Source organism: Ammospiza nelsoni, chromosome 7 (genome assembly GCF_027579445.1).
Source record: "Ammospiza nelsoni isolate bAmmNel1 chromosome 7, bAmmNel1.pri, whole genome shotgun sequence".
Taxonomy (NCBI): domain Eukaryota; kingdom Metazoa; phylum Chordata; class Aves; order Passeriformes; family Passerellidae; genus Ammospiza; species Ammospiza nelsoni.
This window is the reverse complement of record NC_080639.1, coordinates 23,253,115-23,280,918: the sequence shown is the minus strand read 5'-3', so window position 1 is coordinate 23,280,918 and position 27,804 is coordinate 23,253,115. Positions and strand designations below refer to the sequence as shown.

Here is a 27,804-nt window from a genome sequence, read left to right as displayed (position 1 = left end):
AGTCGGGCAGGACCGAGTGAGCGGTCACTGTTTCTGGTACTCTTCTGGTGTTGGCTAATCAAATCTTGGCCCAATACTGCCCTGAAGCAGCCGTGCTGGGGAGCCTGCGGCTGAAACTTGGTGTGAAGCGCTAAACTTCTGAGCCGTGTGTGGTGTTTTCCACAGTCTCACCCGGCGCTCAGCGGGGCCCTGTCCCTCCGCTCCCCGCTCCCGTTGCAGCGCCCGCGGGGTGCCGGTGTGCAGGGCAAGGCGGCCCCGGCATCATCCCTCATCCCGCATTCCTCATCCCGCATTCCTCATCCCTCATCCCGCATCCCTCATCCCTCATCCCTCATCCCTCATCCCTCATCCCGCATCCCTCATCCCTCATCCCTCATCCCTCATCCCTCATCCCTCAGCCCGCATCCCTCATCCCTCATCCCTCATCCCTCATCCCGCATCCCTCATCCCTCATCCCGCATCCCTCATCCCGCATCCCGCATCCCTCATCCCTCATCCCTCATCCCTCATCCCGCATCCCGCATCCCTCATCCCGCAGGTGGCTCCGGTTCTGCCCCCCCGCGCGGGGCCGGCGGTGCGCGCGGCCATGTGACTGGCGCGCGCTTCCTGCCTGCGCGCCGCCTGATCCGCGCCGGGAGCGCGGAGCCGGGAGCGCGGAGCCGGGAGCGCGGAGCCGGGAGCGCGGAGCCGGGAGCGCGGAGCCGGGAGCGCGGAGCCGGGAGCGCGGAGCCGGGAGCGCGGAGCCGGGAGCGCGGAGCCGGGAGCGCGGAGCCGGGGAGCCCCGAGCCCGGCGCAGCCCAGCGGCTCCCGCAGCGCCCGGGGAGCGCCCCGGCCCGCGGGCGGCGGGGAGGGGGCGCCGCCGCAGCCCCGCCGCCGCCGCATGGAGACTCAGGACCAAGGGGCGCAGATGGAGCCGCTGCTGCCCACGGTACGGCTGCCGCAGCGCGGCCCCGGCCGGGGGGATGCGACGCGCCCCGCGGGGAGGCAGCCGGGGAGGGGGCGCGGGGGCCCGTGCCGGGCACCGCAGCCGGTTCTCGGTGCGGGGGACACAGGTTGGCTCGCTCCGGTGCCGGGCGGCGGGAGTGTCTGGCGCCAGGAGGCTCGGGGATGGAGCGGCGTGTGTTTGTGCGTGTGTGTACGTGTGTCCCTGCGGGGCAAGCACCCTGCCCTCCCGGCCCAGGCATCCCCTTGCTCTCGCTACCCCCTCTCTTCGTGTCCCCCTGCCTCCCACATCTCCTCCCTCAGGCTCTCCCGCCCCCTGCTCCCCGCGGTGGGGCAGCGCAGGGCAGCTGGCACCTGTGGGCAGCCCCGCGGGGATCCCGCTCCGGGCCCGGGGCAGTGTCCGTGGGTCCCCGGCCCTCCTCGCTTGCAGAGCGCAGAGGAATCTGCTGAGGGCTGGCTCTGGCACGGCAGGGGCTGCCTCCCGCCGGATCCCGGGCTGTGCTCCGTGCTGCCGTGTCGCAGTCCCTTGCGCTCTGCCGTGGAGCTGCTGATCCGGGGTTATTGTTGGCTGAGGGGGACGCGGTGCCCCCTCTCCTCAGAGCACCGTGTGGCTGCACAGCTACGGCTGGGTAGCCTTTTCCGTGCAAGAAGGAAAGAGATCAGGTCGGAGGCTTTTAGATCTGTAGGGACCCTTTTTCCTGCCAGGCCTTCCCCAAACACAGGGCTGCAGACACACAGAAGGTTTAATTATGGGTGTCGATCTGGATCTCATACTGAGATTCTGTTTGTGAATGGTGGTTCCTGCCTGGCACAGCAAATCTGTCTGGGGCAAGGAAAAGTCTCTTATGTACATACACAAGTGTCTGACTGCGCGTACACATCCCTGTCAACACACTGCATAGGTCTGTGGAGGCTTTGCTGCTCCTGAAATGGCTGTGTGTTAGCACGGCGAGCTGCACAACATTGACAAAGCTTGAAAGAGACAAGTCTCAGCTGCTGCAGGTTGATGAGATGCGCTCGTGGCAAGCCCGTTTTTCATAGGGTCTGTTCCCATCATCTGTTGACGTGGTCCATTTTGCAATCAGGTGGCAGGTTGCTACACAGTGTGAGGTTATCTCTTCTTTCTCTTTGTGGCAGGGACAGTTTTTTCCCATTGCTTTCTGGATCCCTTTTATGAATCTTACATTCTATTACTGGCTGCTCTCTCAGTTTCTGACAGTGGAGTAGAAGGTCCTGTTGCTTTCACTGACAGTCTGGCTGCTGAGTTCCTTTCTGTAGAGAGACAATTAAGTGTAAACCAAGTTTCCTTCTGTAGTTCATGACAGTGATTCCATGGAAGGTTTAGTCCTTGGTGTTTCACAGGAATGCAGCAGTCAGTAGCAGTTTTGCTGTGGCTCATACCTTGCTGGGCTGAGTGCAAGTCTCACTTTGTCACCGTGTGCTGTCCCTGAGCGATGGCCACTGCGCAGGGAGCCAGCTTTCAGAAGGCACAACGTGCAGGATTGCCTTGGGCTGTCTGGCTTTAAATTTTGTTTCTCTGGGCTGTGCCCAGAAAAAACTGCTATTGCTGCGATTGAGAGCACCTAAGAAGATAATATTTCTTGTGTGCTGATGAGGGGACAATTGTCCCTTGTTCCCTCAGGAGCCCTGCCCTGGTGCAGTACCTCTCTGCAGAGCTGCAGGTCTCTGTCCATAGAGCTGCAGATCAGTGCTTGCTACCTTTGTGTCCTCTTTCCCACCTTCATTTACTACAGCTAATTAATTCAGTTGTATTTGCTTCAAGTGGGGGCAGGAGACATGTAATATATATATATATATATATATATATATATATATATATATATATATATATATATATACTGTGGCATGTACCCCTGTCCCCTCTTGTGGTTTCTGAGTGGGCCTGTGCGCCTCAACAATGCAACATTGATTTCTTGTCACAATCACGGCAAAAGGCACAGCTCCTTCAGGATTTTTGTTTCTGGTGATGTTTTCTCTGTGTGTCAGGCAGTAAAGCGTGTGTTTGTGCTGTGGCAGTCTCAGCCTGGCTGCTCTCTGGGGCCCTATAAGGCAGAAATGCCTTTTGCATGCTGGGAGTCTTGTACCTGGGGTCATGGCAGAGTTTGGGGAGCAGCAATAGGTGAGAACTGACCGGTGCCAAGGTCTGTTAGGCTGGGAGGTGATGTTGTGACACAGCTTTAGAGGGCTTCTGTTCTGGGGATCCATCCTCATCTTGACTGGAAACAAGCAGAGCAAGAATGCAAGCTGTAAGATGAATACAGGTCTGTTCCCAAGCGTTGTCCCAGTCCAGTGGGCTCTGGCTATGAAGAAAAGGCTTCTAGCAGAGCTTTTTCCCTGCAGGGGTTAGTCTGGGGACTTTGCTATATGCAACAGAGTTAATTTTTTTCTTTTTTGTGAAACTGTAACATACTATATAGTTTAATTGTTATTTCTAGTAAGGTTGAGAATGTAGTCCTTTATTAATTTTATTTGCTAATGGTGCTCAAAGATAGTGAAGCCTCAGTGAAATTTCCCACCAAAATCCCACAGTCTGTACAAAGTGGAATCTACTTTTATTCTAGTGTTAGTCATGTGTTATTTATTTATTATGCAAGCTTTTAATTGAAAACCCCAATTCCTAGCAATTTGAAAACTAATAAAGCACATTGTTACCTGTGGTTCTGGGGAACTAAATAATTTCCTTGTAAATTACCTGTCACTTGTTTTCGAAAACAGGTCTTATACAGAGACAATAGCTTTGTTAGCAGTTATGCTAATGTGTTTTTTTTTTTTTTTTTTGCAGCATGGACAAGTTTTGGTGAAAATTATTAGAAATCTATTGCTAATTTACCATAAGTGCAATACTGTATATATAAACAGCAAATTGTTGAAGCTGCTCTTGGAAATGCAAATATAGTCTTAATTTGTATTGTTCAGTAGCTATACTAATATGGTAACAAAATGTAGTTGTATGCTTTCAGAATCATCTGGTGATTTATGTATCAGTCATCAAGTATGTTTTTTTCAGTGATTATTCAGAATGCTTTAAATAGTTGTGAGTAATTGAAAGATTTCTGAGGAGTCATAATTTGTTTACAGAACAGGGGAAACAATCTGCAGACCTCCACAAAGATCTTCTGTTGATTTCCTAACAAAGAACTAAATATTGCGAGTTTGTTGTGTACATGTATACCTGATTGCATGGAAATTATTTTGAAAATTGTTGCTTTATTGTGACTTTCTTGGCAATTTATTCATAGCACAAGTTGTTCATATTTGTTCCTGTAGATTCTGGGTATCTCTCATACACAAATCAAAATTGGTTTTTAAAATAGGGTTGTAATTCAGTGGAAGTTTGATATTTTGGATAAAAGGAGGATATATAGATAAGGTGCAGATATTTTTGCTAACTATTTTTATGTTTGGCATGTTGTTTTCCTGTGTTTTCTGAAGGTAGCAGTAAAACTAAAAAAAAAAAAAAAAAAAAAGTGAAATTAACTTTTTCCTTTCCACACTTGTGTTCTCTCACCCTCCTCGTTCAGTCTTAAAATTAAAGAGCTATTTTGTTGTATTTATTTGTTTATTTATTTTTAAATGTCTTGCTCCAATCTGGTAGATACAAGGCCTTAAAGCATGATGTTGCTGAGCTATATGTGGGCGCTGCATATGCACACACTACAGTGTATGGTGTGTGTGCTCTAGGTAAGACAGTGTTTGTATCAAGAGCACTCTGGTGCTGCTGCAAATGGCACGCAGTTATTGCTGCTCGGCACTCTGTATGTGGGAGAATGGTATAGCAAGATCTTGGGAAGTAACTATTTTTGATGTAGCAGGTGAGTGTGGGAAGCTGCTCACACTAACAGGCCAAATTCTTTTGCTTTTGTTAAAGCTGAGTGGGCCCTTGGATGAGACGTGCAGATGAAATGCATTGCTCATTGTGAGGAGGGGTGTCAGAGCCTGACCCCGCGGTTGGTGTAACAGTGCTCGTTCCCAGTTCCCTTCCCAGAGCACAGCATTGTAGCAACACTCAAGGCAAGTTTGTAGAGACTGCAGGAATGCTGAGATTCTTTTGGAAAAATACAGAGGCAGTATTACATTTTCAAGACAAGAGTGCTGAGATAATGGCAACATTGAAATTAAAACCCTGAAGCTTAATTGGAAGTATAAATTTAGGACTGAATTTCTGCTCTTGGTATTTTCTTTATTATTGCCCGATTCTGAGATCTAAATAAAAGGAAAAAAGAAAACTTTCCCCAGAAAATGCTAGAAAGAAATGAAGTAACAATCACAACCATATATTTATTTGAGTCCCCCCAAATTCTCCTTTATATTTGCCAGTGTCACAGTTAAAAAAATACATCTGGATCACATGGTGTCCTCTGGTGTTTCTGTTTAAAAATAAATGACAGCCTGAGATATATTTGCAGAAAAAAAGTACTGTGTGGAAAGCATCCCACCTTAATGCAGCTATAACTTGTTTGATTTCTTCCTACAAATTCTACTTATTAAATGTATGCTTTCGATTTCCTCTGTTGATAATTGTATCTTCTCGCTACTTTTTCCTTTGGAAAAAATATAGAATGAATTCTAAAACAAAATGCTTCCACTGACATCTTTTAATGCTTCTTAAATAAGTAATGTTTACAGTTTCAATGGTTGAGAGGATTTAAGTAGGTGAGGGAATACTTAATCCACTGTGAAGTGTCTTAGACAATTAGTTGTGTGTCTGATATGAGGGAAAGCCATAGCCATTGCACGTTCCTTTCCTAGGTTCAGGTCTGCCTTGTAAAAAGCCCAGATATTGAAGAATTGCTTCTATCTGACTCCTTTTGCAATAATAACGCCATTTTGATGTCATACAAATGTGTTCACAAATTTTCAGTGTTGGTGCAGTTTAAAAGTTCTTCTCATGAAATGAAAAAAAGAGCGTAGCATACTTAAAGATAATTAAAATCCACCCTTGTTCTACAAGGTTGTTTATTAGGATAGGCAAGGTGAAAGTTGGAATAGATGATAAAGGCTATTGCTAAATATAGAAGAAATATCTTGGGGAAAAAAGAAGTTGCAGGGTGAAATGAGGGTAAATGAGGTGTGGAGTTTTGTGCAAACTTGGAGAATCGAGGGCATTATGGCTGACTGGTATGAAAGGCAAAAGGGAGCTGACTAAACTTCATGAGCAAAGTCTAGGAACAGAAGCAGGAAAACCAGGGCCTTTGCCTCCTTGTACAGCAGGCACAAAATAGTATCTTGAATTCTGTCTGCCAATTTCCCTGGTTTCCTACTTAGAACCTTTCCACGTTGTTTAATTCAGTATTTATGAGACATCACAAAGTTTATAAATAAATACATATGGAAATTTAGTGGAAATGTGAAAGATAAGGTCAAGATTTGCAAGATCTCAATTTTAATCAAACTGACCAGGAACTTTCTGCAAGAAAACTGGCGCAGTAATGTCACATATTTAGGAGAAATTCGGTGTGCTAGTTACATGAGCTAATATTTGGCATTTTTAAGGTATTAGTTGATCAGTGCAGTACTATATGTGTGTTTTGAGAAAAGAGTAGCAATTGTAGAACAATTCAAGAACAACAAAAATTAGCGCGGGCCTAAAAATGTGTAAGAGCATTTGAAGAAACTGGGATTCCTTAGCATGGACACACACGTTTGGTATGTAATACTGATGCAAAAAGGATCAAGCAAGGGAAGGGATCCCTAACCAAGAGAAAGGTTATAGGACAATTTTAAAAGCATGTTAAGGAAAGCTGTCTGATGCTAAGAGTGGTGTAGTAATGGGACAAATTGTCTGGTATGTTTGTGGAGTCTGTTACCCATCTGTAGGAATAGGTCAGACAGTTATTGCTGCTTTAGAGCTGAGTAATGGACAAGAAGACCTCATGAGATCTCTTTCAGTCCTATCATTCTGTGAAAAGAGCTCACTTTTGTCTTTTTGGCACAAGAATGTTATAAATGGATGATAGACTAAGTGCAAACTAAAGAGAAAAAAGTAGTTTATCTGGATTACAAATGTTGATGCCCTCAGTTAAGTCCACCTAAATAGTGAATTTACTATAAACATTTACATTTGCTGTAAACATATTCAAAGAGTATCTTGCAATGATAAATGCTCACTGTTGATCTATTTTGTTTCAAGCAGGTTTTAAAACCATAAAATGCAACATTATTTATTAATTTGTGTCTGCAAAATGCCAATCTGAAATGTAGATTTTTAAGCCTTTTGGATTCCTCTTGACTTTTTAAAGAGTGTAGGACTCTGTCTGCATCAGTGAGGCTGCAAGAAGTTCCAAGACAAATTTCCCCGGGAGCAATTACTGTCACAGCAATTAGATGTGACACTCAAAAATGACAGAAAATATTGCATGTTTGTGAAGCTTTTGGAAAGAGATTAAAAAATTCTGTACCTTTTTCTGGAAACTTTTATTAATAGTAGTTAAAATGCTATAAATTCAAAATACCCTTGATCTGAAGCCACTATTTTGAAGAATAGTTCCAGATACCAGTCACTAGCAATTGTGCTAGGTTATCTCTAGAGCCATTCATAGTCACTGAAACTATGTAAGGATGGAAAAAAGACCCAACCCTGCTATTAGATCCTGGCAAGAATGAAAAATGGGTACTTTAACTGTAATTAGTCTGGCAAAAAATGCCATTAAAGTTGAAAGCAAAATGCCATGTCTTTTCCAGAGAGAAGATGGTAGGTACATATAAACTTCCCTCTCGTAGGAATGTGCACAGGGGTAGTAAGCAGGCAAAAGCAAGAATGTGACTTCATGTCACATCTGAAAACTTTTGAATTCTGAATACCACTGAAAACTTTGTGGTGGTTGTGTGGTATCAAGGATATTCATAGTGTTGTAAATATGATTAGGAAATAAAGGCACAATGAGACAGATTGTGTGTAAATTTTAAGCGCTTTAGATGCTTTTTTTCTATAGTACTGACTAGTTGTCTTGAAGTTTTTTATTTATAAAGTCAAAGAAGAGCATACACAGGGAAATAAAATTATTCTCCTGCTATACTCTATAATATGAAGAATGTAACAAAAATTAGAATTTCCTGTTGCCTGTGGAAGAGTGGGCATTTGTCTACCTTTGAATTAATGAAAATGGGATAACCTGTATCCATTTTCCTAAAATGCATTAAGCATTTCTTTTAATCATTTTTATGACCTATTTAAGTAGCTACCAAAATAGAACCAGAGTGTCCCAGAACAGTACATTATCATGTCAGCAGAAGGGATATTAAATGTATTGGTATTTTAAAAGAATTTATAGAATAAAATTAGTTCCCTTCTGCCCCCTCATCCCCCAGTCTGTGCAGCAGTTGCTGCCAGCCTTCTTAATGCTGTTCCTCAGAAACAACTTAGCTTCCAGTTCTTTTGAGAATATTGCTACTTCATTTGAAGCTTGTACATGTTTCCAAGGTACCATCACCATGGCAAATCTTCATGCAGTATCTGCAAATCTGCTCTGGGCTGAGATTTTGACATACTTTACTTTTTTCAGTAAATTTCATAACTTGGATTGTAACTCATGTTATCCATCTCCTTCAATTGGTGTTATCCTTTCCCTTTATTTGAAGAGAAGATAGAAATGCTCAAACATAAGACTTCACTGACTGTATAATTGTCTTTTAGAAAACTTCCACTTTATTATGTTTTTCCTCTTTATGACTGTGCTATAGTGAAATATTTAACTATGTCCACTTGTTTTTATTGCAATCTTATAATAGCTTTTGAAATTAAATGTAGTAATGAGCTGTAAAAGCACTCATAAAGCTGTGTTTCGTACTCATCTGAGAGTCTTCTCATGAAAATTCTGATAATGAGTGAATTCCTTGTTTTGGGAGAAGCAGCTGAATGATTTCAGATCAGGTGAATATGCTCTCAGAAAATAGCATTGAGAAGTGCAGAAACCTTCATGCTTATCCTCACCAATTTCAGAAGAAGGAGTTTTTTCTGTAGTGATCTGTCTGGATTTCCCCATCAGCATCAAATGTGTCTCTTGCTTTTGGAATAACCCCTCACCCTCAGTCCTCCTCTTGTAGGGGAATAGATTGAGAAAAACCCTGCTGTGGAGTATACACTGAAAACTCATGTAACTGATGTGATTTTGTCTAAAACAACATAGGCAGAAAAAGGCTTTTAATGAATCTTTTAAAGAAAAAGCCACATTCAGCTTTAGAGAGGATGAAATGTTTTTTAGTGATCTATAATTTGTGCCATTTGATTGTGTTCATTTCAGATCGTCTTACCAGAAAGTTCAGGGCTTTGTGTCTGCTGTATCTGAATTGATTTACTTTGGCCAGCAAATATGTGAATTTTTTTTTCTATTTGCCCAGCCCCAGGTAGATGAGAGGTTTCTAAATGTTAGCCAGTAGGGCCCAGAGCAACACAACTGCAGTTGCCTCTGGAGTGAAGACCATTTGAAAAGAAGCAAGTAACTCTCCACTGAATATTTGTGAATTATGATTTTTTCTCTCCAATTCTCTGTCCAGTGCTGGCCAAATTTGGGCAAAAATAACAGAAGCAGCAAAGCCCTTTTTGCCTTGAAAAATATCAAACTGCTGAAGAATGTGCATGCTTTACAGGAGGGCTGCTGACAAGCCAGCTTTGGAGGACAAGAGATGTTTTTGAGAACTGGATGTAGGATTTGCCTTGGTCTAACTTCTGCTACAGGAACTGTGTTCCCATAAGCAGATATTGTGTACATGGTAACAGAATTAGAGATTGCAAACCCCAGTAAATTATAGCCAAAACCCACCAAATCCCAAAGATATCTTACCCTGTCTCCCTCCCCCTAATTTCTCCACAAATGTGAAACTTGTTAATATATGTATGCCTATGAAAAATGTTAAGATAGAAAGTACAAATTGAACTATGTAAAATAATCTTTTGAAGAAAAATATGAAAATATTTAAGCTAACTAATGAAAGTTATTATCAAAACATGTGAGATATGTAAAACCTGACTAAATTGTTTTGTTTATTCTTCTTTGAGTGATTCAGACTTATACAATCCAGTCTGTTACACATTCATATGACTAATGTGTCTCGGGTAGCTCAGCACAAAGGATGTAGGTTTGGATGATGCATCCAATGCAGGATCTGAGAAACTCTGCTGGGAAAGTAGCATTCTTGCTCTGAAATAACTGTTTTGAAATCTAAACCAGTAGAAATTATGATTCCAAAAGTGGTCTGATATTAAGATCAGCTCATCATATAAAAATTCTGAGTAGTGTTTCAGTGGCAATATTAGAAACAGCTATCTCTGCAAACCAATTCTGTGTGACTCTTAGACTACTAAAATTGCTAACTATGACACTCATCAAAAGTTATTAACTCTTTAATATTTATTTGCTTGTGTCTGTCTCTCTTGGATTGCATATAAAGGATGGCTGTACAGAAACACTGCTGCAAGGCAGACAGAATCAGAGCCTTCTCTTCCAGTCCCTTAGTTGTGTGAGCTGACCTTGCATAAATGCCATGTTTACCCTTGAGAAAAATTGGGCTAATCTGCTTTGTGCTTGGCATCCCACAGGAATAAACATGGTAAGAAGAAAGAATATTAAAGCATGGCTAAGATGCTGTAAAAACTTTAGGTGGTTATATTTTTTGTTTATTTGTTTGGGAAAAAAGTGGTGTGAACTTTTTGGGATGCAGACTGTGTGGGTGCAGGGTCTGTCACTCACTGGTCCTGGTCTGTGACACGGGCTAGGACAGCACACATATGAGTAACAAGCCTGCTTAGTAACGTGATTGCAAACAAATTCATCTCTGGCAATACAAAAATCTACTTATTTTCTCTAAGTTTGTTACTCTCCAGACTGCTCGTGGAAATTACTGAACTACTGTAGCATAATAATTTTGACTGTAATCACATAAAGTGCTTGCTCTAAGAGTTCAAAATAATAATGGTTATAAATTGTGAATGGACGGAGTTTACCTCTCAGTTTGTATTTTTTCTTTTTAGAATAAGAAAACTTCCAATTTTCATCCACAACAAATATAAAATTTTATGGAATAGGGCAAATGCTTTTTTATGGATATAAAATAATAAGAAATTATAAAACCCAAAGCAAATTTAGTAGCACATCATTATTAACTTTTTTGTTTCTGCTATAATCTTGCAATCTTATAACTTTGACACCAAGAGCACTCCCATATTCTAGTTATTTATTTGGAAGTTAAATAAAAAAATAGGCAAGATTTTGGCTCTCATGGTAGAGATTAAAAATGTGAAAGCATCAATCTTGATAATCCAGAAGGCAAAAAACATCCTATGTGTGCTTCTTTCTGTATCTCATTTTTTGAGGCAATATCTTGATTTTTAGGTGCTACTGCTGGCTGTCAATATGCTGTGTCTGGAACAAACTTGCTTTTCCCCTGGAGTGGTTTTCTCTCTTCTGTCCAGCGTGTTCATTGTCCAGGATATGCCTCTTTCCAGTGCTGTGCTGTACTCAGGCATTTCTTCCTGCTCTTCTGTTTCTTGTGCTGCACACAAGTGTGTGAGTGTGTGTCTGAAAGTTAAGTGGCTGCTGATGGGAACTCAATATAAATAGATATTTCAGACAGCTTTCTTCACATTATTTTTTAATTTCTTCAAGAAAAAAAAAAGGAGAATACTAGATGTTATCTGACCTGTCTGCAGCTTTCATGGGGTAGAGACAGTTACCATCTGGCATGGTCTCAGATAATGTCATTGATGGTAGCCCTGAGGGCTGGCAACTTGAGACTGAGCTTTCAATTTCAGGGCTCTAAAGTCTGGATCATATTTTGGTGTTACATGAATCAGGATTTCTTGGATAGTGGGGAAATAAATTCTGTTCAAATTGAAGCTCTTTAGATTAGGAGTTCTGGAAAGGAGGCAATTCAGGAGACAGAGGATGTGATACTGTGAAAAACAAAGAATTAAAAGTCAATACAGAATAAATCCAAATTATTTCATTATAGCAGAAATAGTAAATTTCATTAACATTTATCAATTGCTAAGTTAAAAATGAGAGAAACATTTTTGAGAAAGTATAGAGTTCAAGTGCAGAAATTACAGTGTTGAAGGGTATTGTGGAGGCCATGCAAGTAAATAGGTTAAAAAGGAATTAGGTAATTGAGCACAATGATCCTAATTCAGCAGATGCAATCACCAGCTTAGGAAAACTTTAAACTGCTGATCACCAGAATGAGGGACTGAATACCAGAGGAAAGACCATTTACTAGTTCCCTTTTTCCCCTTGTGCAATAAGAACCAAATAGTGGGGTAACCTGAGGGAAGATACTGGATTTCAGAGATTTCTTTGGTTCTGGTTTTGTTTTCCTTACTGGGGTCTTTGAAATAGCTTTGCAGGGATGGGGTATCTCTCAGATGGTTCTGTGTAAAAGGAAATAATTCTCTTTGGTCTTACCAATTACTCATTCACCTGTAGATAACATAATTTGAAAATAGCAGGTTATCCAAAATGAGCCTTTCTTGTGCCAAAGAGTTAATTTTCGTTCTGATCAGTTAAATTTTTTTGTTGGATTGGATATTTCAGGAGAAAGTTCCTGTTTGAGAGGTCCCAAACATAGGAGAATGCAGAACCTGCAGAGCCTCAGATGTTTTACTAATGAGCAGCAGTGACCTGGGAGAGGCCATTCAGACTGTGTTCTTGCTCAGTTCAGTAGCAAAGGGAGGAGAACACCGGTCTGCTCTTCCTGTGCATTCTCATTTTCACACAAGCAAATGAGACATCTATATGGGGATGTCTTCCTGGGCTTGTGAACTGCTGTCCTTCCCCAAAGCACCTCCCTTTGCTGAATTTTGGGGGTTTTCTTGAAGCCATAGCTCTGGTTGTTATCATGGATCCGATTTTTGAAAAATCCACATTGCTTGCCAGAAGGTTCTATGATCATTGAGAACGAGCTGCCCAGCAATTTATAGGCTTCATCTGTGACAAGACTTGCTTTGTATAATAAATAAAATACTTGGTTTTTACAATGGGCAAATAGTTGTACATTGTTTTGCAGATTCAGGTGTGAGCTTCAGAGGAGGGCACAAGGCTGCCCCTGAGCCAGGCAGAGCCCTTGAAGGCGCTGCTGATGGATGCCAAGAGCTTTCAGTGTAATTGCATTAATGTCAGTTTGCGGCCCTGGGTGTTGCTGGGACCAGCTGTGTGTAATTCAGCGGCTGGGCCCTAGATGGTGTCAGCCTTGGCTCTGCTGCTCGCTGCTCTTCCCTCCAGTGTTCATTGGGAGCTTTGCTTGGTAAATGAGGAGAGCAGAGCGCATTGCAGGCGTGTGACAGCACATGGCTCTTGAAATGTGAAACCAACGCGGAAGAGTTTCCAGGAGTTAGGAAATCTCTTAGTTTCAAAGAACCCCACTAATTTTGGTGCTTCAGTATTTGGATACTGAAACAGCTGAGTTTTTGGTCTCCTGTTACTCTGCAGTTTCACATCAGAGCATCCTGGTCAGTAATACCAAGCAATATGGTCATGCATGCTCTCAGAAAGATCTGTTTTTCAGATGCATAAACACTTAATATGTTGGAAAACCAGCAATTGTTTTTATGTATCATTGTACATAAACACTCAGTAACACTCCATGCAAAAATCCTGTATCTTCAGATGGATCAGAATAGACAAAAAACCAGGTTTCTAATTTACACCATGGCAAATACTAAATAAATTAAAATTATTTAAAATATTTAAATTATTTAAATCAATGTTCAGAAGTGCTAGACTAAAAATACAATGCTCACATCTGTAGTAAAGTGATGTTCATGAAATGCTTTTCTTGCAGGACTAGAAACTAGATGCTGTGTTGAAACATTCATAAAGAAATCTAACAGAATACTTTCTGTGTCAGGATTAAGGAATTATGTTTTCAGTTTTGGATTATATTTTGCTGAGAAATAAAATTAAATTCTATTTTAAATATTAATTTTTCAGGTTTGAAAGTTTGGGCTTAAAAAATCTCAAATATTTTACCAATATTTTAGTCTCAATCTCTAGTTTTGAACTTGACCTATAATAAAGAAATAACCACATACAGAAGGTTCTCCATACATAATTTTTTTTATGAGACTATAAGACTTTATTTAGGAAGGTGCAATGCATTGTAACTTGATTGAAACTGATGAAGTTGCCCAAGATTAGTATTAGAAACTAAAAAAGAATTTCTCTCTCAAGTATTTCTGTAGTACTTTTACAGTCTACACAAACATATTTTAGCATCTTGTTTTCATATGCAAACATCTTCATACTTTTACCTTTGTTTTCTTTTTTTTCTCCATTTCTTTGGTTCTCTCTTTATCCATTGTGCCCCACCATCAGGAGGAGATTACAACGTGATTGTGTATATGGCTCTGTACAGAACCGGTTTTTGAATCCTGTCAGCTGAGAGCTACAGTGGCAGCAACCTGAAATTAACTTAGAGACTCAGGATCCTAATCACTGGGTTTTGTGCTGCTTCAGCTGTCTGCGTTTTCAGCCAGCTAAACCAAGTCTGTGTTACTTGCAGATGTGTGATAGAGCAGATGGGTGGGTCAGCTCAGGATTCATTCAAAGTTGAGAACCCAGCTGGGAGTAGAAAAGGCAAGAAAGCCTTTCTTCCACATAGTACATGGAGTACTAGAGAAGATGGGTTCTAACTTTTGAAATTTAAAGGATACGTACACAAAGTTTCAAAGAAGTTCAAACATCAAAAATCCTCCTGAGATTTCAAAAAAAGACATGTAACTAGGTTTTGTGTTGTGTTTGCACTGAATTGGACTCTTGGGAAACTTACCTGATTAAAAGCCCCACAGAAACAAAACAAACAAACAGAAACCCAGCCATCCTTCAAATGCTGTAATTTTCTGACAAAATAGTGCAAAATTGACAATGATCAATATGTTCGTGCACATACAGCCACCAGATCTAATACATCTTGCTTTCCTCTTCAGTATACCTGCATTGTTAAACTAACAATTGTGAATAGATCTCTCTTTTTTATTTTGAAAATATCTAAACACCTAGCAGTAAAGCAAGGTTCAAAATAGACTATTTAACTAAAATAGCCTAAAAGCTAATTTAAATAACGTTTGTATGATTTTTGTTTTAAATTGTTCTGCTTTGCTTAGGGCACGGTACAAAGGGGCAGAACCTGGAGACAGAGAGCTAGGCAGGCAAGATGCCGGTGGCAAAGTCTGCTGTACATTTGCTTTGTCAAATGCTTAAAGTTGTTTATTTCTCTAGGTGCCTTTTAGCTTTCATCCCCTTCAGCAATGCTGAACCTGTTCTCAAACTGTGTTTTCCTTGTGAGCTCTCTAATGGGATTCTTTCTGCTACTGGTTTTCTTTTGGAGGAGACAAAAAACCCCCCTGTTCTCTCATTTACTTCTTTCTGTTACAGATGAGCATAGACTAAAATAGGAGTGCAGTCTCAACAGTCCATTTGTGGCTTGAGAACATCTTCTGGATCACTATAGCATGAATAGACTAATATGATATACCTAAGGTTCTAGGTAATCAGTCTCTGTATTTCATAATTTGGATTCTTTGCAGAGTGTAGGGAGTTTTCAGGTCATATTGCTTGAAACATAATATCTGAATTGCTGCTATGATTTGTGCTGGCTTCCAAAATCTTCTTGTTTTCTAAAACTAGCAGGGAAAAAAAGTAGAGGGACTCTATTTTTTTACCTCTCAGTATTCCCATAAAGCATTGGTGATACAGCTGCAGTTTCTCTCCAGCATCTGTGAAAGCACTTGTTTTTTATTTATATATATATATATATATATATATATATATATATATATATATATATATCTATATATCTATATATCTATATATATATCTGATATATATATATAACTGATATATATATATCTGATATATAGATACTAACTGATATATTAATAACTGATCCATCCCAGTGAATTGCAGCTGGATCTCTTAGTGGGCCTTTGACAGGATTGTGCAGAAAATAGGGATTGCTAGTGCTTTGCAGAGGTTTCATAAGGCTTCATGAGGCTTCATGTTGCATTTGCTGAAGTTCATGTTGTTGCATAATTTATTGAAAAAGTTATTTTCTTCTTAATTTGCATAATTGGTTCCTTTTTAACATATGAAACTTCATCTGATTCCTATAGTAATTGGAATCTTTATTTTTTACATGTTTAACCTTATTTTTTAACTGATTTTTTTTTTTGCTGTTAAGAATTTGACAACAGTTTATTTGCTGTTGTTTCAAAATAGGAATGAAATTTTGGTTTGATTATTATTTACATAGGGGAAATGTGGTCATTTTGGTGGCAGATATAGCAAGACTTTAAAGGTAAAAAATCTTTGCATACTGAAGGAGTTTTTCACTTAAGGAGAAAGAATTTTCTCCAACTAGTTATGATCATAAAATGGATTCAATAATCTTTTTCTCCCTCTGGAAAAGATTTTTTTAAGGTTGAATGATATAAAGTTTCTGAAAATAGGGCAACTGTTATTAGAATAAATGACAAAAAATGTAGTAAAAGATTTATCATGTGAATAATGTATTTTTGCTTGGAGGCTTACTTATATTTAGTCTGTGTTATAAATATCACAGTTGTAGTAATTTTTGTGGTAGAAGAATCACAGCAGTAATAGTTCTTATACATAAGTAACACAGTTCTGGGCATATTTCCTAGCAACTTGTTATAAAATTTAGATGACTAAATATAAAGATAGACATTTTCATGATGTTGCTGAAGTAATTTTGCTGCTCATTGAGTTTTACTGACATCTGATAATCACCTGAGTATGTATCTTTATCCCCTTGTTTCTAAATGTTATGTCCATTCAAAAATGCTTCCAAATTTAATTTTGTTGTGAAGTTGTAAAGCCTCATATAAATCCCTGCAGTAATGTTTTATGATTTTTATTTTCTTATTGTCTTACTGACAAGATCAATTGTTTTTTCTAAGTTAAGTCAACTATCAGGAAGATTTTTCTCTCCTCATGTGTTGTCTCTTGCTACTAAGGAATGAACAAAAACTTGATTAGTATGTGATTAGGTCTCTGTACCTGATTCCTTTAGGCCAGAAATGTTCCTACCCTTTACAGTTAAAAGCTAATTTATCTGTGAGCCATTATCTGGGAAATGGCTAAGATCAGCAAGGGTATTTACCTCCTGACAATGCAAATAATTTCATTATTGTTTCTAGCAATTGTACTAAGAAAAAGCCTGTTACCTTGTGTTTTTTCGGTCTAGCACTTCTGGGTGTCTGGAAAGTTGCATATTTAATTTGATTCAATTTTTTGAGTTCTAAGGGCTTTAATAATCTCACTTTTAAAAGGATCTTCAAGCTTAACTTGAATTTTACAGTGGAAAACTAACACCTGTTCATTTGAATTATGCCTTCCTAAACGATCCTAAACAATTCACCTCAATGGTCAGTTTAAGTAACACCTTGTTATCATATCTTCTTAAACCATTTAAGCTTTATGTTCTTGATCTCTTTTCTAAGTGAACAAACTTGTTGACAACTTTATGGATTTCATGAAGCTTTTGGGAAATACACCTCTATCTCCTTGGTTAGATTTTTTTCAAGTCAAACCCAAAAGAAGAATTTTAAGAAATTAAATCCTGGTGTACAACCTAAATGATTCAGACTTGTAAAATGCACTTAGTACAGTTAGAAATAGTTAGCTATTAAAGCACAGGTAGTGGTAAAATATGAACAGAATGGGAATGATCTGTTCTTTACTGGAAAGATTATTTGCCACATTTCTAAATTTTTAATGCATATTATAATGCTTATTATCTTTGTACCTGTGCTCCTCAGACACTAAAAATGGTGATGTTACATCATTGTCTGTCAAAAGCAGGAGCAGCATTGTTCTTTCATCTATTTGACTTATTCCAGAAAGGATGCTGTGTGATTCTGTTGAGAGACTCTTGAATTTCTTGGAGTCTTGATGTTTAAGGTGATTTTGAAAATTAAACCAAAAATCTTTTGCTGTTATTTTGCACTGCTGAGCAGTCAAATCATCACTCACTGTTTTTTAATTTATATGTAATGGAAAATCCATTGGGGAAACACATCCTGTGGAATTGGTTCAAGTTCTGCTGTTCGTGAATCTACAGGGCTTCATTAAATCAATACCCTTGTTTAAAATAACTATATGCATAATTGGACTCACTTATGATAAATCCCTTGCAGATAACTGTGTGAAGCATGGAGTAAAAGGACTGGAAAGGAGGGTGCATGTGCCAAGGGAAATACTCAGCCAGCAGAGATATGTGAACTCTGGTTAGAGCAGTTAATTGCAATTGATGCCATTCATGTGTTGCAGGAATGTTGCAACTTTCTCCTGACAAAAGCTCTGTGGTTCCAATGCTGTGTTATTCTGGAGAACAAATCATAACAAAAACACAAAAACAGAACAAAACAAGTTGTTTCTTTAGACACCTTAGTGAATTTTTAGGATAAGAAACTTTACACAATAGTTCTGGTTCTTGTGAATTTGAGTGCTGCTTGTGTTAATGTGGTCTGCCCTGCATACTTAGTGTGTTATCCTCTCTAAGTAGGTATTTGTTAGTGCTGGGCAGTGGCATGGTATGTTCTTGAAGGAACTTGCGACCACATTTTCTCACAGAGGTCATTACTAGGTAGAGGTGAAAGACCTTGCAACTGAGCGCTCAGAAGTTGTTTTTAATGAGCTTAGGGTTAAGCAGGGAGCATTAGGGATAATAATGTTTGTGAACCTTGTGGGCCATTGTGAGTTTGAGCCGGTTCCAGCAGTTCTCTTCAGGCCTGGCATGAAGCATGGCTGCCATCTTGATGATGGAAAACTTTTTGCACTATGGCAAAATTTGAGAACCTGGTTCACATGTTTTTGACCTTGTGTGGATAAAATAAACCCAGAAGTGGAGGCAGTTCTGCCACAGCAGCATGGCACTGTGCCTCTGCTCTAGCTACGTCTGTCCAGGGGAGCGCCCGGTCAGCCTGACCACAGCAGGACACGCGTGTGGCTGTGCTGCCTCAGGGCTGGCAGCTGATGCACTGCTGTGCCTTTGCACCACTCACCTGAGATTACCCACACGTCTGACATTTGACAGGACTAAAGCTTCTGAGTTTCCTGGTCATTTATGAAGGTTTTAGCCTTATTTTCAGTAGAGTCTCCTGAACTTGGTGCAGGTGTTGGTGCTCAGTGTGAGGGTCTGGGTTAGGTGCCTCGACAGGGTGTTGGGTGTTGATCTACTCCCACAGCTCCCTGAGCTTCTCTGTGGGCAAATGGTGGCTGTGCTCATGGCTGTGTGTCAGTGGTTCAGTGATTAGTGTAATTATGCAGGACATGAGACATGACTTCAACTCCTTTTGCTTTTTTGGAAGGATAACCCACTGTTTCTGTTGTCTCAGGCTCTGGCTGCTGTTGGGCTCTGGTGAGACCTCAAGTTTCTTGGCCCTGTGAAGACTGATGTGTCTCACAGCAGAATTTTAGCCCTAAATGAAACTTTAATATTAGAAAGCGCAAACAGAATGGCCTCTAGGCCAGGTGGATGCAGGTCTTTCTGAATCGTTTTTCACCTCATAAGCTTGTATGTGGTGTGCTTTTTGTTTAAGCTTAAGACTTGCTTTGAATTTATCTACGTTCTCTCCAGATTTCATTGTGAGCTTTTTCTCAATCTGTCTTTCTTAGTCTTTTATACTAGGATTCACTTTTTAATGACTGCCTAATGATATCCAAAATGTATGCTGCTGAGCATAAGAAAGAACTTAAGTACTTTGCTTTTATCCTGGGTAGTTTGAGATCACCAACATCTGTCCTCTTTGTTACTGTCATTATTCCAGTCATCTTCTGAAGACAGTATAGGCCATTGTTTTACTGAGAGCACTAACTGGATTTTTTTTCTTTCCAGTAACATACTTCAAGAGGCTTTCTAGATGTGATTAAGCCTTTTCAAATCAAGTGAAAAGTAGGGAAATAAGATATGGAATGAGAAAAAAAATGTTTTAATATAAGCCCAGAGTATTTTTTAATTGCATGTAGAGCATTACATGGGCTTTTTTTTTTCAGTGCCAGACATATGCATTTATATTTCCCACCAACATTTGCCTGGTGTGAGTAGGAGTTTAATCAATAAATTCTTTCTTTTATTTTTTTTTTCTCCTAGCTAGAGGATTTGATATGAAAGCCTTACTCTGAATTACCATAAAGCAAATGTGAATCTAAGAAAAACTGGGGAAAATGTTTACACTGTACAGGGAGAACAGATAACTTTTGCAAATAAAATCAGATTTTTGTCTTTTTATTAACATCAGCAATTAAGTATTACTTCCTAGAATCTGATTATGTAAAATTCCCAGTGACAGCATGTTGTTTATGAGTTTTGAAATGATACATTCTTTGTTAGAGTGCCAATTCCTTTGGTACGTATTTCCTCTGTCACCTGAGGCTATTTTTCCAACACATAACACATGTGATTTTTTTTCTGCTTTCTGAATAATCAGCTTTTCCTTTTGCTCATTAAGCATAAAATTACAGCCAAGGTATTAATGCAGTACAATACACACTGTATTAAAATTGACCAGTCTCTACCACATACTAAGTTCTTTTTGTCTATTACCTAATTAACATTAATTAGTTCACTACATTTAATGAATGTTATGTAAAACTCAACATTTTTTACCTTTAGGATAACTGTGACATACAATCTAATGTGTCAGACTGGGCTGAATGATTATGCACTCATATGAATAATTAATGCACTCTATATTTAATATTTTAGTGTACGGACTACCTTGACAGACTGGGTGCAGCCACGGTGCTGGATGTGGGGGCTCTGCTGGGAAAGGAGCAGCAGGAGCCCCCTGTGAGAGCTCTGCTTGGGCAGAAAGGAAAGGATGAACCTGAACAAATATCAGAGCCTTGCTGATGCCAGGTACCCCTCAGCCTGAGTTCCCAGCTGGAACAGAGAAAAAGAGATGCTTGGCTCTGACTTCTGCTTTTTGCACCTTTCACCTCCTTTCACTGCTTTGCTGGTAGTCCTGGTTCAAATCAGAAGTGCTAAATACTACTATTCCTGCTAATGTTGATGATGAGAATTAGTATAAAATAAAATAAGTGTATTTCTTAAGAAGAACCTTGCACTTGGGCTATGAAAATCAGGAAGATAATGGTTGAATTCTAATTTCTTAAGTTGCTTGAAAAATCGGTTTTACCAAGATCCTGCTGTTTTAGACTAATTCTGTTTTAATACTTGTGATAGCTGCCCTAACTTCGTTATGTCTTGGGTTAAGAGAAATGCAATTACATATAAGAAAGATTATGGACCTGCAGAAGAGATCAAGTTGAGTGGAGATCAACCTTTCTCTTGCAATCAAGTATTTTCAAAGTGTTTTCTGTGACCTGTTGTGCTTTGGTAGCATATGAGAATTTTTGTCTTCCTGAATATGGGAGAGGCTGGTGGTCAGCCTTTGGCATTGCCTTGTGCACCATCTGGGGGGAGTGCCCAGTGCTCCACACCTTCCTCTGTGATTGACACACATGAAGATATTTTTACAAAGATTAATATTGTTAAAAACTTCTTTTTAGAAGACCCAAAGTCTTTGCTTACCTCACCAGTACAAAAATAATAGACAGTTTAAGTTTCCATGTGGGCATAATGCCATCCAGCTATAAATCCCACTGGCTGCAAGGCTTTGCACAAGGTCACACTGATGACCTGGAAAATAGGCTTAGATGTAGGAATGTCAACTTGGTAGAGTGGCTTTGAGAGCGTGAGTGAGAGAAAGCAAAACGCATTTTTCTTGGAATGGATTATGAAGGTGCTAGGAATTACAGATTCAGAATTTTACTTACTGTGTGGTGTTAGTCATTGTATTCTTGGGAAAGGTAATAAAGTGAGTAAATGGAGCATCTGTTTGAGTAGAGAACTCATTGATTCTAGTTAGACTAATTCTGTTTTTTTCTGATGGTGGAAGACATGTTTTGGTTTTCAAAGTGAGAAAGAGGCAACAGGCCCAGATACAATAGTAACTTAAATTCAAGCTCTGATTTGGCTTCCCTTGCTTGCCTAGTTTTGTTTTCCTTGGCAAGTGATTGAGTAGTTTCTGAAGTTAGAATAGGCTATAGAAAAGCCTATGGTCTATCGACTGCTGGAGGCTAAGTGAGGTAAGAAAGTAATTTAAAAAAAATGAAACATTTATGAGAATTTTCTTTTTATGACATGGTCTGAATTGCTTTTCTTGGCTTATAATGCTCAGTACTGTCTTTTAAATTAATATGAATTATTTCTATTGCATTTAATTACTTCTCCTGTTATCATTGAGTGATTTTTTAAATCTTTTGTTGCTAATTAATTTCTTGGATGAGTTATTTATAGTGATTCATGTTACAGCTTTAATATTTAAAGTGAGTTATGGTAAACTTGGTTTTTGTATGAGTTGTATGAATAAGAGCCTTAGTGATGGGAAGAATTGATGAAATAATAGATAGAGGTCTCCGTTCACCTTGTTACTAAGTGTGTGCTGGCTGCCATATGTTTGTTTTCAAAGGAAGTTTGTTTTCTTTGTAGTGTAGGAAGAAGGCTGCATTTGAGATTTACATTGCCTCTGGCCAGCCATAGCAAAACACTGTAGATAGTTGAAATATTCAAAACTTTTACTAGTAGTGTGTCAGGTGCCACATTTGAATTATTCTTTTCATGGTTCTCCTTTTGCACACTGTTCTCCTTTAGGCTGGCGCACAACAAAACATGCTAAACTGTAGAATTCATCCTTGAAGGCAAAAACTGGGTTGATGACTTGAAGTGAATCATTATGTATAATGATAATACTATAAAAAGTAAGTACTATATATGAACTTGAGAATAGCCAGACTATTGAAATAATGCATATGTTATTATAGCAATAACAATAATAAATTGTTCTTGGATTATATCTGAGGTAGATTTTTTGGTGTAATACATTACATTGAAAGGTAGTCAAGAACTAACTAACAAAAATATTATTCCTTACATGTACTTAATGAAGTCAGAATCCCAGTTATTTAAAACTAACTGAAATCTTAATGTATTTTTAAAAAAATATCTGCTGCTTCACTTCAGAAAATCCTAACTTTTAGTAATTAATCTTAAAATCCATCAAATTAATGGATATGTTCTATAACATTTCATTACCTTTTGTTTTTACATAATAAAAGTAGAAGGGAATCCAGGACTTGGAGGTCATCCATTAGAATGTAAAATGAAATCAAGCTTGACAATTGCAATTCCAGTACTACTGCAAATGATGTCTCTGTGGTGTTACCTCATTTCAAAATTGCAAGCAGCTGGCAGTTAAAACTTGTATCAGTTTCCTACAAGTGTTTTCATAGTAAACTACATTTATTCTTTTTACTTAAAAGACTCTTAAGCCAACCCACGGACCAAAATAACTTAAAGAGTTGTCTAGGTTGATGTCATTAACTGTGATCACAGAATCACAGAATGTGCCCAGTTACAAGGATGTGGTCTCATATTCATATGAGGTATTTAAATTATCTGGTACTTGTGACTTCAGTGTATGGCATGGTGCAGCTAAACAAGCCATGAAGTGTGACACTAAGTAGATTTTTTTTAGTGCATTGATAACAGAGAGTGAATCTGTGTAGGACATTTACAGCATTTTATCCAGCTGAGTTTTGAAAGCACCATACCAAATGTAGCACTGTTTCCTGTATGAGACTGTTCTACAGGTGACATATTTCAAAGTCAGTTTTTAACTAGTTCCTATCATGAATTTCATGGTATTAAATGTCAAATTTCTTCTACAAAGAGGAGGCAGCACAACATTTTTGTATCAAATTTGGAAACAGTTTTTTCTGAATTTTTTTTATCAATACTTTAATGTTTCTCCAGTCCTTCATTTTGTTCCTGAGTCTGGTCTGAGAACCCAGTGATCAGGCTTTAGTTCAAGAACATATGTGGTGTCTTTCAGGACACTGGAGATAGTGCAGAATGAAGCCATGTAGTTTCTGAGGAGGAGACTGCTGGACAGCTGTTTTGTGAGGAGAATGCCCTTGCTTTATAATTACCCTTTTCTCTGAAATTTCCGTGGAAATGGCTCACAGTTGTAATTCAAGAAGAATCCTAAGAAAGGGCGTTGAGTAGGAGAGATTTTCTTTCTCGCCTAGCCTTCTATTTGTTTCCAGACTCTCCTGACTTTTTTTCTCGTCAGCTTTGAAAACGGTAGCACTTGAGGAGAGCAGGAAGGCCTGGAATAGGGCTGTGCTGGTGGTGGATGTGTGGTGGTTCCACTGATGTTCATGGGGTGCAGGTGAGAGCAGGAAAGAATTGTCCAGGTTGGGAACCTTGTGTCTGCCATCCTCACCCTCTGGGGAGCTGGTCCCAGCACTGTTTTTCTTCCTGATGGAGAGAGAGGAAAACGGTGAAATTGGCTGCTGCTGGCTTTCTCTTTCAGGACAAAGGGGAAGGTTTATTAGCCTGGGTATATTTAGTCATAATAGATTTGATCATTTACGTTTTGGATTCTCAAACAGGAGCTCTATTTTTGTATGTAATGCACAAAAAATCTTTTATGCTGTCCAGGTTGATGTGATAATTTAGCATGACAAGTGATAAGCTTTCCTCATGTCTGTCTGTATGGTGTGTATGTATAAACTGGAAGGCAAATGACTGCTATTCATAGGAGTGGACCTTTTTGCTTTGTTTTAGCTGCTGCTTATCATCATAACACAAGCAGTTATGAAAGCACCAACTCCCCTTCAAAACCGGGAGAGTCTCCATGATGGGAATGCATCTAAGTTTTACATATTCTTCATTTTAGTATTCTTGTATCTTTCATTGTCCTCTACACCTTTACACTTTTGCAAGTATCTTCTACCTAAGTAGGTAGCTGAAAGGCAGTTTAAATAGAAAAGCAGGCAATGTCTGACTTTTTAAGCTCCTGTGGGAGACTCTGTAGGTTCCAATGACCATTTTGTCCCAGTTTTCTATCTTTGAAACAATCATTGGCTTTTTTTTTTTTTCCTTGAGGTCTTAACATTTTTATCTCTGTCCTTGTGCTATTGAGCATAAAATTTGCTTTTAAATATTCAGAAAACCCCATATGGGCAATTTAAAACATTTTGAATTGTCCCTGGAAATTATACCATTTCTCCCATTTTAATCCAAATATATATATATGAATTTGTCTTGTTTAGATAGTTTGTGTCTCTGATTTCATAATTTATTCCAGAATGTCCCAACATCAGCTTTATGCCTTGATTCTGGCTTTGAGGGGGGCGCTGTTCTTTCTTCTCTCCTTTCATTATTCTTACCTAAACCAGAGGAGGGCTGCCCCCAGCCCAGTGCCTGTTTAGGCTGTGGATGCCTCACCTTGCACCATCATAAATAAGAAGTTGAGCTATAAGTGAAGTGTGTGCTGCTTGAACAGCTTTTCTGTGTCCCCTCACAGAGAAAAGATGGCAAAATGGATCAGGTGCAATCTTAGCTTGTTTAATCTCCATGTGAAATCCTTTGCTAACTTTGTGAGAAAGCAAATGTTTGTGTCAGAGATCACATTTTAGAATTGATTTTGGAATAAACTACTTGTTAACTTTATTTTGGGAGCTATAAGTGTGATAAAATTAGGTACTAGTCTTTCTGACAAATGACATATTTTTGTGATAAATTGAATTCATAAAGCATTTTTTACTGTCTTGCATTTTCCTGTTGTATGGCTTTCTGTCGAAACGAACCTAATCCTAAATTATACTCTAGTAATAGCTCCTTTCTCCCATTGCCTTCTTTCCAAGCAGTGACCTTGCCTCCCAATCCTTGCAATTCTCATCCCACATTAGTCTTTTAAGATTCCAGAGGCTATTTTACATAGGAACACTATTAGGTTTGTGCTCCAATATTTAAACATACAAACCCACTTGTTTCACATGGCTGAAATAAACAGTTAAAGCAGCCTGGAAATTTTGGTGCTAACTGATATATCCAGCAATTTTCTTTTTGGATGAGCTTTGACTGAGGAATATTTTCTAAAATCAATCTTTATTTATTGCCATTTTCTTCAGAATCAGTATACTTTACAGGAAATGAGAATTTTTGAAATCTTTGCATTGATAGATGAGTTTTTAAAATATCTGTATCTATATTTTATTGATAAAAGTAAAGCTTTCAAAGGAGCATGATGTAAAAATGATATGCAAATAATCTGGTATCTGGGGTTTTGCAGAGATATTCAGACATTTTGATTGCCTCAAAGTATAGGTGAACTAATGAGTAGTGCAAAGCTGAGTTTGTATTCAGATTATGCCAATATGTTTTTAAACCGTGAAGAAACTAGACTGAACCTGTGCCTTTCCCCCCTTTGTTTGAACTGAAGCAGAGGTTTTTTTCTGATTTAGAGCTAGTGCTGAATATGTTGTAGTTGGACATAACCTTTATAGAGCTCTTCCTTTAGAAAATGTCTGGGTTCTCTGCTCACGATGGGTGTACTGCTGCCACGGCTCTGCAGTGTGTCAGGGTAATTCTCTCAAGCTCTACACAGATCAAAAAGATTATTGAAGAATGCACAGGCACTTTTCTTTTTGCTAAGTCTGAAATAGAAGGGGCTAAATCCCCAGGGGATTGAAGTTATATAATTTGGTGATGCTATGCTGATTTATGCCTCTTGAGAGTTTGCCTGCAGCAGAAGCTGGAGGTGATGAGAAGAGATTGGATGAGAGAAAGACCATCCAGGAAAAATTCATCAAATTTGTCATTCTTGAAAGGACCATCATAACATATGGTAAGGCATATCATTTACCTCAGGCTCGGAGGAAAATGATTTCTTCTAGGAGAATATTAATTTTATTTCTTAGAGGATCAGCTGACAGGGTAGGCTTTCTCCTGGCTGGTCTTCCCCTTCTGTTTTCTCTGAAGGGAAGGATGGAAGCTTGGAAATGTCTTATCTGTAGCAGACAAGCAAGTTGGCATTTTGCCATCATTTTCTGCTAGCAGAGAGGGTAATGGTAATCATATGTCAAAATTTAACATTTCTCTTCTTTGAAAGAGAACTTTTTAATGCAAAATATTTAGAAAAGTCAGATCTATTCTGAGGCAGATAAGGAGCTAGGATTAGTGAGCTGACAAATTTTTCTTATGCAAAAGGATTTTTTCTTCCTCTTCAGGCACAAGGGGAAGATGAAAAAGGATCAAAAGAAACAAACATATGAGGTGTGTAATGTAACTAGGCTGCAACTTCAGTATTGTGTAATATCTGGGAGACACCCAGAGCAACATCGCCTCTCCTGCTGCTCCTTCTGTGGGAAGGCTGTTAGAACTTGCTTTGCTAATGACTTCCAGCCTGTTTAATTAAATTGGTGTTTCTTTGTTACCAGGAAAGCAAATTTCTCTTGTGCTATACAACATTGAGTCCAAATTCCATCAGCACCTTTTTGAGGAAGGGAAAGTGTTTTCCTATAATCAATTCCTCTAATCAACATCCCCGGTGGTTGCAAGTTAAGCCCTTGGTCAGCCATGTCTTAGTCAGTTAATAAAGGTAGAAAGGTTTTCCCAGGCTGTGGCACGAGTTACCATACTGGTGAGACGCTTAAAAATGTGGAAGGCTTTGCTTTCTTTTTAGTCAGAAAAGGAAGATATGGTTATTTTAGATAGAACCTATTCACCTTCTATTCACACATTTAAAATTGGCCATTTCAGTCTGATTTTACAGATAATTTTCTAGAATACACGATTTATATAAATATAATTTTGCTTAGAAAATAAATGTATGATTGCAAGCTTTGAGATTTGTATTCTTTATTTTCTGTATTTTTCCAAGAACAAGTGTAAGCAACCATCTGTTATATACATTATAAGATTGCTCCTCAGCAGTCTGAGAGAAAGGAGATGTCAGCCTTCTCCTACATTATCTTCTGG

At 39.1% G+C, this 27,804-nt stretch overlaps 1 protein-coding gene across 2 annotated transcripts in view; it reads left to right on the top strand.

Moving 5' to 3' along the window:
* Nucleotides 1-763: 763 nt before the first annotated feature.
* Nucleotides 764-27,804, top strand: part of SLC4A10 (solute carrier family 4 member 10) — a 146,994-nt gene continuing 119,953 nt past the window's right edge. The window contains exon 1 of one of the 2 annotated variants that reach the window (XM_059475481.1): nt 764-928. In XM_059475481.1, the coding sequence (XP_059331464.1) occupies nt 881-928 (48 nt within the window). In that variant the 5' untranslated portion in view covers nt 764-880. The remainder of the gene's footprint in view (nt 929-27,804) is intronic. The other variant, XM_059475483.1, reaches the window with a different exon arrangement.